At 44.1% G+C, this 15,330-nt stretch overlaps 1 protein-coding gene across 1 annotated transcript in view; it reads right to left on the reverse strand.

Annotated features, from left to right (window-relative positions):
- The window catches only part of LOC119401431 (uncharacterized), a 31,897-nt gene that overhangs the window by 8,185 nt on the left and 8,382 nt on the right, over nt 1-15,330 (reverse strand). The window contains exons 2-3 of the mRNA XM_037668230.2: nt 3,842-3,987; nt 2,309-2,391 (exon numbers count right to left, since the gene is read on the reverse strand). Of these exons, the coding sequence (XP_037524158.1) occupies nt 2,309-2,391; nt 3,842-3,987 (229 nt within the window). The remainder of the gene's footprint in view (nt 1-2,308; nt 2,392-3,841; nt 3,988-15,330) is intronic.

Genomic DNA, 15,330 nt, shown 5'->3' on the forward strand with positions numbered 1-15,330 from the left:
ACACTAGCCCCAGTCGCTATCCCGCAAATATTTATTATTGATTCAGGTATTATACTTGAATTATTAGCGATGCCGATTATAAGAACTTGGAGGACGCTTGAGCCTCGCCTTCAAGGTTAGAACGTGACAGCGTAATAGGGCTCAGTTCCCATCGTCTTCTCATTCACTAGCCAGTCCTCAAGAAAAGAAACATCTCTGCGCGTCAATATGGTCATCTTAAAATATCCTACAATGCTTACTGGAAGTACAGATGCCAGGTGCCCACTAAGCCATAATTCGTCATTTTAAGAATAAACGAAGTACCCACTACGCGTCCGTACGTGAATACGCTCACCTACGCAGCAGCACTATTTGTTAACGCTGTTTTCATTATGATGATTATGACTGAGCGCTTTGTTACGGGTGGTCCTTTAAACAAACCACTCGTTGCGCAATTCACGTTTGACGCCCATCGCGATTCTATGCTTCTGGAACAAAATATTACATGTGCTAACTGAACTAAAGTCTTGCCCGACACATTTTAGGTCTCTTTTTTCGGAACATTTCCGGCAGTGGCGTGGCTCTGTGGTAAAACAGCTGCATGCCACTCGGAACGCCTAGGTTCGATTCCCGCTTGTACCCATAATTATATGTGAACCTACAATTTCCGGTTTGTCGTGCGTTGAGAATAAAAAAAATTATCATCATCATGAACCGGAACGCCCTCAATGACCAACCAAGCATTCTGTACAGATGGCCAACAAGAGAAACTGAAGCGTTCCCACCAGCTCTGCAGTGACCCTGCCTTGCGTGACTTAGTGCATGTGGCGCTAATTTTTGCATTGATCGCGATTTTTCGCTCAGGGACCACGTCGACATTTCACTCGGAACCAACGACGTCGACACAGGAATTTCTGCGAAACGAGCTCTTTAACGCTGTCGCGTTAACACAGCACTCACTGTAGCATCAACTAAGTAAAGGCCCGGAAAGTTTTACAGAATGGTCTATTACGACGCTCGAAAAAAAAAAAAAAGCGAATTAAACGGAGGCTGAGAAACGCTATACGTAAATTGCTTAAGAAAATTGTCTAATGAGCATGGCGCCCTACTTTCGTCATGTTTTTTTCATAAATACCGTGTGCTGAAAAGACAATCCCCAATGTCACAAATGCACTCTTATTGAGACACGTGTATTCTTCGGCTTCAATAACACACTAGCGCTTATTCTCTTCTGGCATATCACTTGAAATTACTCTAGCCGTACTGCCAATCAGTAGCTCCTGTGTGTGCCCAAATACACGTTGAGAGGTCCAGAGGTATGTGTTGAAGCTTACGCACTTTTAAAAGGCAAGCCTAGGCCTTTTTCTTAACTTTTACCATTCAATACTCCACGCTTGCGTCGAACATACGCACTTCACCACTCCAGACATCCACCTTTAAACCAATTTGTCAAAACCCCTGCCAACTACATATGCCAGCATCTAAAATGCAACACCAAACGAGGAACTGGCGGTATTACTAAATAAATAAATAAATAAATAAATAAATAAATAAATAAATAAATAAATAAATAAATAAATAAATAAATAAATAAATAAATAAATAAATAAATCACTTTTTATAAGAGACAATAAGCCTATTTCGGAAGTATTTAGGAGAGCCTAAGTAACTTTGAAGCAGGAAGTAGCATTTATCTCATAAAAACTGCTGCAAATAAGTGAGTCAATTGAAGGTTCTAACATATATATTCTACGGTAACCGGCAATATATTTCAATCTTCAATGCTTTAAAATGCATAACTATTACTGTAATGAACAGGGCGAAATAAAAACGAGAGGTAGAAGGAAGAACGACATGGGACGAGCGCTGGCTGTCAACTAATAATATTAATAATAATATCTGCGATTTAACTTCCCAAAGCCACTATATGGTTATGATAGACGCCGTAGTGCAGGGCTCCGAAATTTCGATCGCCTGGGCTTCTGTAATTTGCACCTAAATTAAGTACACGGGTCTCAAACATTTTCGCCTCCATCGAAAATGCAGCCGCCGCGGCTGGGGCTGGCTGTCAACAAAAACATTTTTGCGCAAAACCACGCCGAAATATTATATATTAATTTTAACTATATATATTTCAGTTAATAATCAGCTTTCATCCCGTGTTGTTCCACCTCTTGTCTATCATTTTTATTTCACGCTGTGCATTACTGTGCATCCCAACCAACTAGCCCAGCTTACCACTGTTTCGTACATAAGTTAATATGACTGTCTACATGTGTTTACCTGCTTGCCAATTGTACAGAGGTATTTTTAGGAAAAAAATGCTTACCCTTGTTTTCTTCGTAATATGCATTGTTCGGTTCTGTGTGGTTACCAGTTGTATTCGCAATCATGGTGACGTTATAAGCAATGCTGCAATGAAAGGACACGCTCCTTACTATACTGACAAGAGATATTTGCAGTGGCAGGGACAAATACACAACTTCTGCCATCAACACCTCCATTTTTTCATACAACGGTTAAGCAACTCTTTGGAGGGCTGAGTTGGAGATGGATTCAACGTGGGCAAATTGCTTTCGATAAGCTTGGAAACTGTATAATTCTACTTAATTCGCGATGGAGCCAACTAACGAAAATGTTTGAAGAGATCACATTGGTTGTCACTACTCTAACTCACCTGCCTACAATTAACGTAAACAATTGTGGCCTGTTATCGAGGCCTGCAGGCAATATGCAGGGAGGTGGCCATCATCTCTGCCACTAGCATAGCTTTATCGTAGACCCACTTCTGCCTTTATGCATCCCAATTGAAAGAAGAAGAAAAAAGTGTAGGTGCGCAGTAGCACTACACCGTTTTCTGGATCACGTTGTTCTATCTTCAGCTAATTATTTGTACAATGTATTGATTTTCTTGCTGGAGATCTTGGCATCAGTGAGTGCACCTTGTCGGTAAGCACGTGATCCAGTTTTGTTATAAACTGCCCGAACCTGTAGACGCGCTACCTTCCTCGCCAAAGTGTCCTTCGCGCGCAAGTAGTTCACTGTTTAAGATCCTCCTTTCTCTCCATTTCACAATAAAACCTGAAAACACATACCTCATTTCGATCAGGTAATTTGTCTACTTACTGAAAAAAGATCCTTGAGCTTGCCTGACTCCGCTTTTATTGCAATGCTACACAGGGCTCACATTACACGACGCATTGACTTCGACACACACGACTCTACAATATTGAAGAAGCAAGTTACTCTCGCGTGCGCTTGTCTGTCTCTGTCCACCAAGATTTTATAAGCAAAGGATGAGGAGGAGTGACTATTCAGTTCTGTGGTAACGTCTGCTGTCCATATAAGTAAACTTCACAGAAATCGTGTTAGACGCAGTGATATTTGTTTTATTACTCCCTGGGCAGCATTTACATTTGTCTTGACGTAACCGAGCGCTTTTTTTTCTAATATGAATGAACTACATCCATTACTACTTCGCTAAACTATGCTTTATGATCACATAATAACATTCTGCTTTTCTAAAGCTCGTTCGCGGCCTAGTTGGCTATAGCCAACTCTACCATGGATTCTATAGAATCCATGATAGAGCATGTAAGCGCGTGACTTCACGAGTGAGTAGAAAGACGCAAAAACAGCGCTTTGTCTTGTGTCTGTCGCAACGTCTCGTGATATCGCTTTTACATGCTCTATCAGTATTTTATACTTAAAAGACGGATCTAAGCCATTAATTCATTGTGTCTGAAACGGGCTCACAAGCAATTCTTGAAGGGCATGGATTCCTGAGTAAAAAGTAAAAAAAAGGGCATTATGCCCTTGCCACGATATCCACGCAGCTAAAAAAAGTCTTCCGATTACTTACAATGATCCATTGATACGTGCCTTTAATTCGTATTCGTATGTGTTGTTACCATAGTCGTTCTGCTTCATAGCCGAGAGGCAGTCGAATGGGGTGCTTGTGTTATAATCTCTCTTTAGAACATATATCCTTTCAGTTAGGTTTGTCATCTGCAGGCAGAAATCTTTGATATTAATAGATATCCCAGTAGGCAAAAATCACATACTGTTCAGTCTGCCTTTTTTATTGCAGGCGCTTCAATGAAGCCCACAGTTAGGGCACATGCAGAGACTTACAGCTGGCGCTGCGGTTGCAATGAGAAGTTCACATTTTCATCAGGCTACTAAGAAACACTCCGGCGAAATTGTCGTAGCGGATGCAGAAGTAATGTATCATTATTGCCTGCTGCTACACAAAACTAATGAATACATTTTAGAACGATGGGGTGCTTTAATAGACGCCAATACAGTTAAAGTGTTTGGAAATTGGATTTGGATTGAAACACAGCTCTCTGAGCGGAACATAAGGAAGATGAGGCTGCTGTGTGTGCTTTCGTAATGGCCTCTCTAGTCGGCAGTTTTTTTCTGCTATAGCCGTAGTCGATACTTACAGCGACACACAATCTGTGGGAACTCTTCATCTTGTAATTGCATTACCACGTATGCCCCCGACATTCAGTATCTCGTGCTATGACCGGTGAAGGATTGCTTTGAGTGATAAAGTCTTAGGAATTTTTTTGAACATGAGATAACAGATGGAATCGACTAACAGTTTCCGCATGCTGACTTCTGATGGCTGCCTGAACTCCACAGCTCAGACGAAGCACCACTCGGTTGAGAAATTACTGGTAGCATAGCACCGTCACAAACGTGCGTCAATAAAGCGCGCGCGCGGCCACTTTCTAACGGCAGCGGGATAGCACGGCGCCAGCAGCTCGCCCAAGAAGCGCGAACAACGCAAAAACAGGTATTAAAAGACGCCAGATCGGCGCTCCCCCCTCACCCACTCGAGCCAGACGCAGACAACCAGATCAAACGTGTTGTGTGGTGACGTGAACAGCGCGTGTAATACACAAGGACGAAGAACCGACGAGGACTAGCGCTAACTTCCAACTGAAATTTATTAACACAAACATGGAAAAACGAGAACAAGTAGGCACACGTGATCACCGCTCATTCGAATTGCGCATGACGGCAGACATGGAGAGGCAACCAAGAAACAAAAAAATTAATAAGCAAAAAACCACAACACCGCGAAACGACGTCAGGAGAAGCAACCGGAGTATGTCTAGGTTATCTGACCGGATGAACTTAGATAATCTATTTCTTTGTCAGTGAGGGAGATTGAAGGTTTGCTGATGCAATTGCCTTTAGCGATAGCTGCAGCTTCAATGATTATGCATGCTATCCTGACGATGCCTAGCTAAAGTCTGTGTGTTATCATGAAATGCTGGAGGCGCCGAGCGCCTCCAGCATTTGATGATACCGCGAGTAGAAGCGGCGAGAGAAATATCGCACTTTCCCTAGCTTTGGCTGTGCTGCACGCCGGACAACACACCCGACGTTTCTGGAACACGGGAAAGAACGGATAAAACGTGCATCGACGACCAGTGAGAAGTCAGTCGGTCCGGAGATGGTGAAGTTATGCTGAGTTTGGCTCCATCAGCCAAAGAAGACGTGTTTGCCCCGCCACGGTGGTCTAGTGGTTATGGCGCTCGACTGCTGACCCGAAGGTCGCGGGATCGAATCCCGGCCGCGGCGGCTGCATTTTCGATGGAGGCGAAAATGTCTGAGGCCCGTGTACTTAGATTTAGGTGCACGTTAAAGAACCCCAGGTGGTCGAAATTTCCGGAGCCCTCCACTACGGCGTCTCCCATAATCATATCGTGGTTTTGGGACGTTAAACCCTAGATATTATTAAGAAGACGTGTTTATGATGTTGTGCGGTCAGTCGATCGTCGAACTGGAAGAATCGTATGATGACGCCGTGTGAGCGCTGACAAGTTACGACGACGGAGGAACAGGAATTGGGACTGGAACAGGAACTAGAAAAGCGCTGGAGTCTTTCTTGGAAGAGAAGCATTCAAGTACCGTCCAAGAATTGGGGACTAAGTACTCAGTTCAGTATTCAGGACTTTAACTGTTCTTGAATAGTTGTAATGCATGAAATTGCATGTGAAGCGCGTGATCTATTCGTTTAGTTTCCGTTGTGCTAACACCACCTGAGTTATATTGGGAAGTTGTAACTGGTCCCAGCCGAGTGTGCATGTGTTTGTGATGTTTGAACTGCCTTAAGGTAGGTCACCACCTTCAAAAACGCATTTTTAAAGACGATAGTCTTTCTTGGGATACTTAAACGGAGAAATTTTGGTCTGTCTGTCTTTCTGTTTGTCGGCACGTCACTCGATTCAGCCACTCGGCCAAAGTTGACCCACTTGCCCAAGGGCCAGCCAACTTGAACGGCTGACTAGGTTCATACTTGTGTACATTGGCGATCAAAAAGCAAACATTACTCATATCTGAGGCACAACATCACTAGGTAAGTGTTAGGTGGTGTGTTTCTTTAATAGAAAATGCATACATACACATACATAATTCTAAAGACCCTAGTTTCTTGAGCTGCGCTGAAAATGCGACTGCATTGAAACATGCCTTCCTCCGTGCCCGCTGCACGAGCTCATAGTTGTGTTTCGGTTTCGTTTCTGTATTGCACTGTACGAATGCCATGAGGCGCCGCTCTGGCATTCCTGTTTTACGCAGGCGACGTGTAAATAAAAGGGTGTGTGGAGAGTACTCGTTGAGTGTGGACGTTTGTTCGGCTTCAGCGCTTCGCGCCAAACCGCGTGTTCGGGCTGGCTGGCGTTCCCGCCGGTCGCGTTCGTCAACGCCGGTCCTCGCCTGCTGCTGCGCCGGGACTACCAGCCCGCAACACAGCACTCATGTTTCCCGACGTATTGCCAGATGGCGTCTATATCTCACGCAGCGCCTCTTCTATCGTCTTTAGACGACATTTGCAACGAAGCACGCAGATACGCTGCCAATTTTTTAAATTAAGTTTTTATCTTTAACATTTTCAAACTCCTTGTCTATTCAAAAATATTTAGCAAAAAGAATTATGTAGTTATCTTGAGCCGATCGAAAGTTATGACCAATTTTCCAACGCATTCGAAACCGAAACTGAAGGTTTCTGATTCCACAACACCTGCCATGTTGTCATAAATGTTTTTCGCTATACATATTTCGTAATGCTGAGTTGTCTAAGTACATTCTAAAGCTTGTGGGGCATGATGTTTACGATTTATTTGAAAATTTCCACTACACGGCTTCGGCACTCAGTTGTTTAAGTTGCGCGCGTTTTCGCTCGGCTGTCAGTGCTTTTCGTACACCACTTCGAGCTCTTGGACTTAGTTCTGGCCTTTCATGGAATAAGTTATAGTACTCCATGAAATATGGCAAAGTATAGGACGAAAAATAAGCATCAACAGAAATTATGGAATCAATATACCAATCGTGGAGCTGCTGTGGAGCACGTTGATGAGAGTCAGCTGGAGACTCAAAGCGAGCTAGAAAAATTATATGTGCTTCAGGTCGCTCAAAAGGAGAACGCGTCGCTTTAGAAGAGGTCCCCAGCTGTGAACCTAGAGAATTTCAGACATACTGAATGTTCCTTTATTATGTGGACATTCAATTCAAATCTTTGAAGCCATTTTTCTGAAAACATCATTTTTTGCATCCTACACTTACGCTAACGGTGATAACTTTCTTTCTGATAAACATTTTCACATACAATTTCGCGTACTAATTTTTTGTAGGTTGAGCTGTGCATTAAAGCAGAAATATTGAAAACGAGCAGTAACTGTTTGTACTATGGCCAATTTTGTGCAAAACGAAGCTGTCAAATATAAACTTTTTCAGTCTTTTTGCGATAATGAGCCTTAGCTTAGAGATGGGTTGATCGTGAAGGTTAGATGCACAGGATATTGTCCCCACTACGTACCTGCCAAGTTGCGGTTCAATCGCACCCACCACTTTGTAGTTATGACTGTTGGCGCAACATGCACATTTTGGCACACTTTGATTCTTATGTCTTATTTTTTACATTTTTAGCAGTTTCATCTTTCTAAGGTTTAAATTAACATCAGTCCTATAAGCCAAAATCATAATTTATAACTTTTGGACTGCAACTGTAAAATTTTTTCTCAAAGGTGGTGACCTACCTTAACTGAGAATATATGTCGTTTGTGTTATCGACTCTCGGCTCTGACTCGGTCTTTGTACCACAACCGGCGTTCGCTGGCGCACTAAAAGGGCCAACTCTAAATTGTCCGCGCTTTCGTGGTGCGTTTTCCGAGGGCCAAGACACCAGCCATTGGATTCCGCCTGGCGATTGCAATCCCCATTAACAGGATCAGTGACAAGCACTCGATGGCCAGCGTAATCTTAGTGACGGGAACTTTACCACAGCTGAAATTTCGCGCCGTTCAGAATGCGCGGCTAAGGCGCAACAGGGGTTCTTCAGCCAGCTACGGTGGCCGGGCATACTGCGGAATTCACTCCTCAAGTACGTAGTGCGTGCGATTTTTACGCATGGTTAGTCACTGTGCTGCAGTCACTATAATTAGTATTGAGGACCAAGAAACGATACTCAGGCATTTTGACAAGTGCAGCCATCGCTATCCATATGGCGATAGAGGCCGTCATTTGCTGAAAAGCGTCCGGCCTCACGTGTTGGTTGAGCGTGGCGAGGGCTTCTGCTGCTATTTTTTATTAGCGTTTTTAGTGTTCATTTATCAGAGACAATTGCGTATGATTTCTTGTAACCCTCGCATATATTTCTTTCTTCTGATGTATCGAATATCTTTTCATTCGTATTTAAAGTACTTTGGTCTTGTTTCGTGCTTTTGTGTAAATAATTATTTATTTTGAGTATCTAACAATGTTACTAATTTTTTTGTGCAATCACTATATATGCCTTGTGATGGACTATCGGTCCAGTCAAGCTGTTTTTCCAACAGTTTTTAGCCAATAATATACCCCAAAGACTTGTCTTTGCGGAAACAAATCCGTATTGTATTGTTTGCCTCGTCAAACACGAAAATTGACCGTCGGCGTCGGCGGCGTCGGCAGACTCAACACGAGGGATGCAAAAAGAAAATCATCTTCACGTGATGACGTCACATATCGCAAAAATTTGTGACATCATTATGACGTCATCGCATGACATCATAGCTCGGTCAAACGCGCGCCGATCACGGAGGCATCGCTAAAGAAGGTAAGATGCGTAAAGCTTGCACAGATCCGATCTTGGAGGCAGAGAGACGTTAGGTGCAGAGAACTTTTGTTGGGGGGCGTGGGAGGATCATTACATCGACTGAGAAGAAAAATGAGATGATGATATGCAGAAAGCTTGCAATGCCTCCGATCCTGGAGACAGTGCAAAACAACGTTAAGGTGCAAAAAGCTTGTGGAGGGGGGCGCGGGGGGATCAATACATCGTCTGCGAATGAAAATAAGATGACTTTCGATTCGAGTCGTCTTAGGCGAGTGAATAAGGCACTCTGTAGGTTGTTACTTCTACAGCGCTACCAACGCAAGGCTTGTGTCGGGAGCGTTGTTTCTGAAGTAACATGAAAAACCACTAACTCGCCCAATCACAGGAAAATGTAAATATTTGAATAAACGGATGAACAGAAAATGCAAATCCACATTCCCTGAATAAAGATGCATTACCGTACGGGTGTTCAGCTCAAGTTTATCAACTCAAAGTATACTGCTGTGTGTACTTTTAAGGAAGTTGTTCATTTTATTTTAAAATATATTCCTGACTTGTCTCAGGAGAGACAGTCATTTACAAGAACCAGAAATCACCAGAGAATATTTCTCCCTAGCCGAGGTGCATAAACATATTGCCACGCCCACTTGTTTTATTTTGATGTTTTTTGGGTTTGACCAGCAAGGACGGTTATCAACGCTCGAGGCTGTCCGCGAAGCAGTGTTCGAGAAGCTTCTCGATTGTAGTAAATCGTTTTGTTAAGACTTCGCGCCACACGCGAATGTTCCAGCTTTATCGAGAGATAACGCCGCCACCAGCGATATTGCTGGAAAGTTCGATAGCGCCTGCATAAAAGCCGACGCACTTGACCGCTTGTCGGTTGATCGACGGTCGACGCTCTGTGCGCCGCTATCAGTGTATTGCTGTAGTTTGACTTTCAGTTTCCCGGCCACAAGTTCGGCCAAATAAACAGTTTCATCTCGGGCGTGCTGACTGCTGTCTTCGTCGACGTCACGACCACGTGACAATATTATAAGAAGTGTAAATGTAAAAAGATATAATCGATGACGACAGCCGTAACATACTTTATATGGGCATCTGTTAAAAACCGCGAAAGCTATATGCTCCTCTGTACGCGCATATGTAGATGCTTTTCAAGGGGAGGGACTGGCGTTTAAAGCGTGATTGGTGATAACGTTGACAGCACAAGTTCTTACTATCAATCTTAATAATAAATATAGTAATAATGTATTTATTTGCGCCGCCCTGAGCTTCATAACCGTGGACTTCCTTAAAACAATTACTCGCATTTATGAATACCGCTGCACTTCAGCGTTGGCTCTAGGCAACACTATCCCTGTGGCATACGCAGACTAGAGCAAAGTAGCCTTATATCATCTTCGGCTGGTGTGAAAGGGATAGGGTATAAAAACGCAAAAGAATTACACCGCGAAGCGAAAAATCCAACCTCTGTCCGAGGAGCGGCGTTATCACACGACGGCAAGACAAACTGTAACCATGTGACGACCCCATGTGCTGACGTCAAGTCGTAATGTCACGTAGTCTGAAACGACGAAACAGTGTGGGCATAAATATAGCCGCCACCCAGACACGCCGCGATTTCGCATTCAATGCAAGTAAGAAACATAAATGCCTTTCTAACTTATTCTGTACTCTATCGCACAAACTGGTTGTAGCAGGGTGGAAGCTACGAGGTGTAAGCAGACCACATACTTGCGCAGCGGAACATAGTTATGTTTGTAATTGCGTTGTAATTGGAGAATGTTAAGACAGCTTCGTTTGTTTGGCACATGCTATGTCACAGCAATACGTGATACGCTAATCGCGCTTCCCGTGTACGTTATAAAGAGTTAATTATTGTATCAGTAACTCCCGATAATTGTGATGGCGAATCAACACTGCAGCGTCCACGTATACGCGATCGCCCATTCGATCCGAACTCGCACTTGCTACTTGACCCTTGTCCTGGCGGTAATAAATGAACGATGGAATTGACAATCACTCTGTGCTATCTCATGCTGCGGTAATAGTATCAGCGACGGTTTTTTCCTTGTTATTGAGATCAGCTGTTTGTTCAGCCACGCCTGCTGAGCCTTGGCCCCGAGAATATCAGAATAAACTCTGGAAAAAGTGTAAGATAGGCACGAATGCATTGCTGTCGAAGCGTCAAGACGCAAATATAACGCCAACACAAGCGTCGGTTTAGACCTTACGGGCCACATAGCTCACGACGGCGACTTCATAATTTCGAGGCGCAAAGAGGTTGGAACAAGCTTCGACGGGTGCCGTCATGTTGTTGTTTTGTTTCCCGCGCTACCATTCTTGCCGGGCGCTAAGAGCGGTAGTTGCGGCCGTGCGCTCGCTCTACTCGCCTAGCGCATGCGCGCAGACACTACGGAGACGCCGAGCAGACGACGCGGCGCGGAGGGATACATCGTAAAAGGTGTTCGCTCATCCTATTTGCTAAGCAAGCTGGCACAGTGCTGCAACCAGCTTGTGAGATGGGCTCTAATGTTAAAAAAATGCAGGTCGCTTCTTCATGGTCCGATGTTGAATCACTAATACTTAATGCCGCCACCACTGCGGACATTTACAAGGAGCTCGTAAACCTCCGCGGGATTATTTACCCCCTAGTGGCCTCAGTCTTCAGGAGGAGGTATCCCTCCGATGAGTTCGTGGTCGTGCGACTCTAACACATTCAATGCGCTCGAAAAAAGGGCTACACCTAAAGAGCTTCGAGCTGGCCATGCACTTTGTCCTGCGCCAGTACCGTAAGCAGACCTGAAGGAACTTTAGAGGACATGACCTGGTCTACGAGCGGCTCATCGACACCCGCTACGGCGCGCGGGACTTTAGCACGCCAAACCGCCCTGCTTACAGCCCAGATCCCTTCTAGTGAACAAAACACAGCTGCACAATTATGTGCAAATGAAAATGATGCCTTTGGGTAAACTAACGATATCAATAAAAAATGTCAAATTAATACGATGTTTAAACCATATAAGGCGCAAGCACTTTCTTCTTCAATGAATTTTTGCTTATTAACTCGCCATGGCGTTCAAGATCAGTTGTGAGTATCAGTATAGCCTGTTAGGTTTCGCCACTCATAAGTCGATCGTGCGGACGGGACGGCGCGGCACTGTACGTCGTACAAAGCTTCTTTCTCGGCTCTCCCCCTGCCTGGTCTTTGGCTGTGCAATTATCAATAGAAAGCAAACGGCTTCCTTTGAGCAGCTTGTCTACCGCGATGGCCAGTAGGGGTTGCGGTCAAGCGATCGTTCTCAGAGGTCGGCAGCCCAAATGTGTGGGAAAATGAGGAGGACATCCCCTGCTCTATGCCGTCGCTCGAGGCAACAGTATGCGTGACCCCAACAACGACCGACATGTGCTTTCGCAACAATGCAAGGTCCAAATGCGTGGGAGGCAGGGACACGCATACGCCTTTTCTTTCCCGGAACCGTCTAACGACTGGCTGCACGGGTTCAACTCGATGAGTATGGGAAAATGGCGTGAATGCACCAGGGCTAAGATACCGATGTATTTCGACCGTGAGAATCCCTGAGAGCGTGGGATAAGGAGAGGGAGAGCCATGATGGGAAAGAGTGCCAAAACGCCTGTCTGCACTGTAAAGACACTGCTGTCGAGATTAGGGACAGCCCAGTAGGGAGTGGCTTAATCTGAGGATAGATGGATTGGATAAGGGAATGTCGAGGCGGACCACCAGTGGCCACCTCCCCTTTTCTTTGTTTACCGCAAGGTACTTAAGACTGGACGGAATTCGTTTCCCTTCAGTCTAGGCTGTAATCACTTAACTGATCGATCAGTAAGACTCCGTACGATGCAACTTTCGTCTGGGCCGTAACCACTTGGTGGTCGAACATTGAGACTCGGTTCTTCGTATGTAGTAACAGTGTTCTAGGCTCTAACTTAAGAAAAGTTAAGTAGAAGAGTAAGACGCTGTTGATGTCTATGTTATCATCAGTGTGCTTCGGCAAGATGTACACATGACTGTAAATATTTCGTTACAATATACCTTCAAGTTTTTATTACCTCCAACCTGCCTCCTGCTTCATCGACGTCGATCATCTCCTTGACGGGACTTCAATCCACATCAAGGAGAAAACGAACAAGGAAAAACATAACTTAGCCCTTATGGTTTGCCCAGTGGTAAAAGCCTACTGTGCGCACGATGAGTTTAGAAAATTTTCGTCACAACTGAAAGCTACAGACGCATCTTTGGTGGAATAATGCTGTTGTACATTGACATAAACAGTGTCTAGCACTCTTCGTAACAGCAATATTTTAACGTTTATTTCGTGAAGTTGCCTGTTCTTCTCCTATCGTCGCATATATGATTTTTGTTTTGTTTTTCTCGCAAAGTTTTGTGCCCCTATGTCTGGGGAATCGGGAAATAACCGTGTCAGCCCACCGCAAAAGACGTTCTTCTGACATAACCTGGTGCTAGACATGGCGAACTCTATTCGCAATTAAACGAGACAGTAGTTATTACTAAGGCATTGGATACTGATGGTAGCACCTCTGTCCGCCGTTTACAATAAACTCTATGTGACCTATAGTTTATAGTGTTGTTTTCTAGTATTTGCAATACCAGTTGTGGAATACCTACACATTTACAAGGGCATGGAAATGTTGAGATAGCGCCGGCTATAGAGTGGAAAGAACCGAAATCTATGATGCGCTTCATTTATAGGCTTGCCTGATAGTTTCACAATTTAATGATTAGTGCTCGTCGACACTTTTCTTGACAGAGTCGCTAATCAATAACAGTTACAGCAGCTAAACAGCCGCTGACTCCTAAGATCACTGCAGCGATGTACGTTGGCTAAGTGAATTCGAAACGTCTATGAAACAATCACGAAGTCATACGGTGATAAACAAGACGGGAGGACTAGAAAGAGACGAGGACCAACTGCTAATTCTCTACCATTCTAAGCTATATTTCTAGCTAGACCTCTTGTGCCATTGTTTCGGGCTCTGAATAAAAACCGCTTGGTGCACTATGAAACACAGTATAGTTAACACAATAGCCTTCCTCTAAAAAGAGAATCTGCCTCGCCCACATGGTTTATCGTGGGATAACGGTAAAGGTAGGCAAGTCGGTTTGGGATCATAATGGTGGTAGGGCGCTGCCATACGACGAATACACAAGGAACGAGAAGACGGGACATGCACTGTACTCTCAATTGAAGCTATTTTAATTGAAAACCTTCCTGGTATGCAGGTTTATCGTAATATTAGTAACATGCGCCTTTGGTGATAGGGTTGTCATTACCGATGACAATCATGCGTTCGTTTCACTGTCATAACCAGATATATCACGAAATGATGTCGGGTACGCTAGTTAGATGAGCCAGAAATCACTCGAGCCCAACAGCTTACATCACACTATCTCACAAAGGTACTATAACAGAGGCAACAGCATCAGCAAGGAAGCCTGATTAACTTAAATTACCGGTCAGCTATCGCAGTTTCTTGATTCCGGCGGTACGCTTTGCAACATTTTAACGACGTCTTTTTTTCCTATAAATATCAGTTTTGTCATGTTACGCTTTCTGCAAAACATTTGTCGTGTTCTCCATTTCTTCAATCGAATTTCTAATGTTCACTTTGAATATATTCAAATAAAGAAGTATTTGCACGTCTTGGCAGGTACTTTAGACCGGACTGCATAATTACTTGCCAGTAAACAAATGAGCATGTGAAAAGAGATTTGTATATACAAGGGTGTAAACTTAGGCGAGACTGTCGTGGGCCATGACGGCGTAGAGCCCAGCGCGCGAATGTTGGGGAAAAGCGACAGAGTAGAAAAAAGAACTCTTATTTCCGAGTGATACTAATTTTGTAGAAGAGCTAAATGAATATGCGCAGAAAATGAGATAAGACTTATCAGAACGTCGTTGAAAAGCAAAAAAAAAAAAATTCGGCGGATCCCACGCATTCGGGGAATCGATGTCATGCGAAGCCGTAGATTAGTGGCCTATATCGAAATTTTTTTATTGCTTTGAGGCAAGCGTTACCTGTCGGACCGATTCATTTGTGCATTTTAAGCAGTTATGCTTGTATCGTGCGCAGAGGTGGTTTTTTTTCGGGCGGGGGTGGGGGGGGGGGAGAGAAGGGAATAATTGCTGGGGCCATTTAATATTAAAAGAAAGCACCTATGTTGAGGCAAGTACCTATTTGAAGAAGCAACAATTTTGGGG

This window comes from Rhipicephalus sanguineus, chromosome 8, assembly GCF_013339695.2.
Source record: "Rhipicephalus sanguineus isolate Rsan-2018 chromosome 8, BIME_Rsan_1.4, whole genome shotgun sequence".
NCBI lineage: Eukaryota > Metazoa > Arthropoda > Arachnida > Ixodida > Ixodidae > Rhipicephalus > Rhipicephalus sanguineus.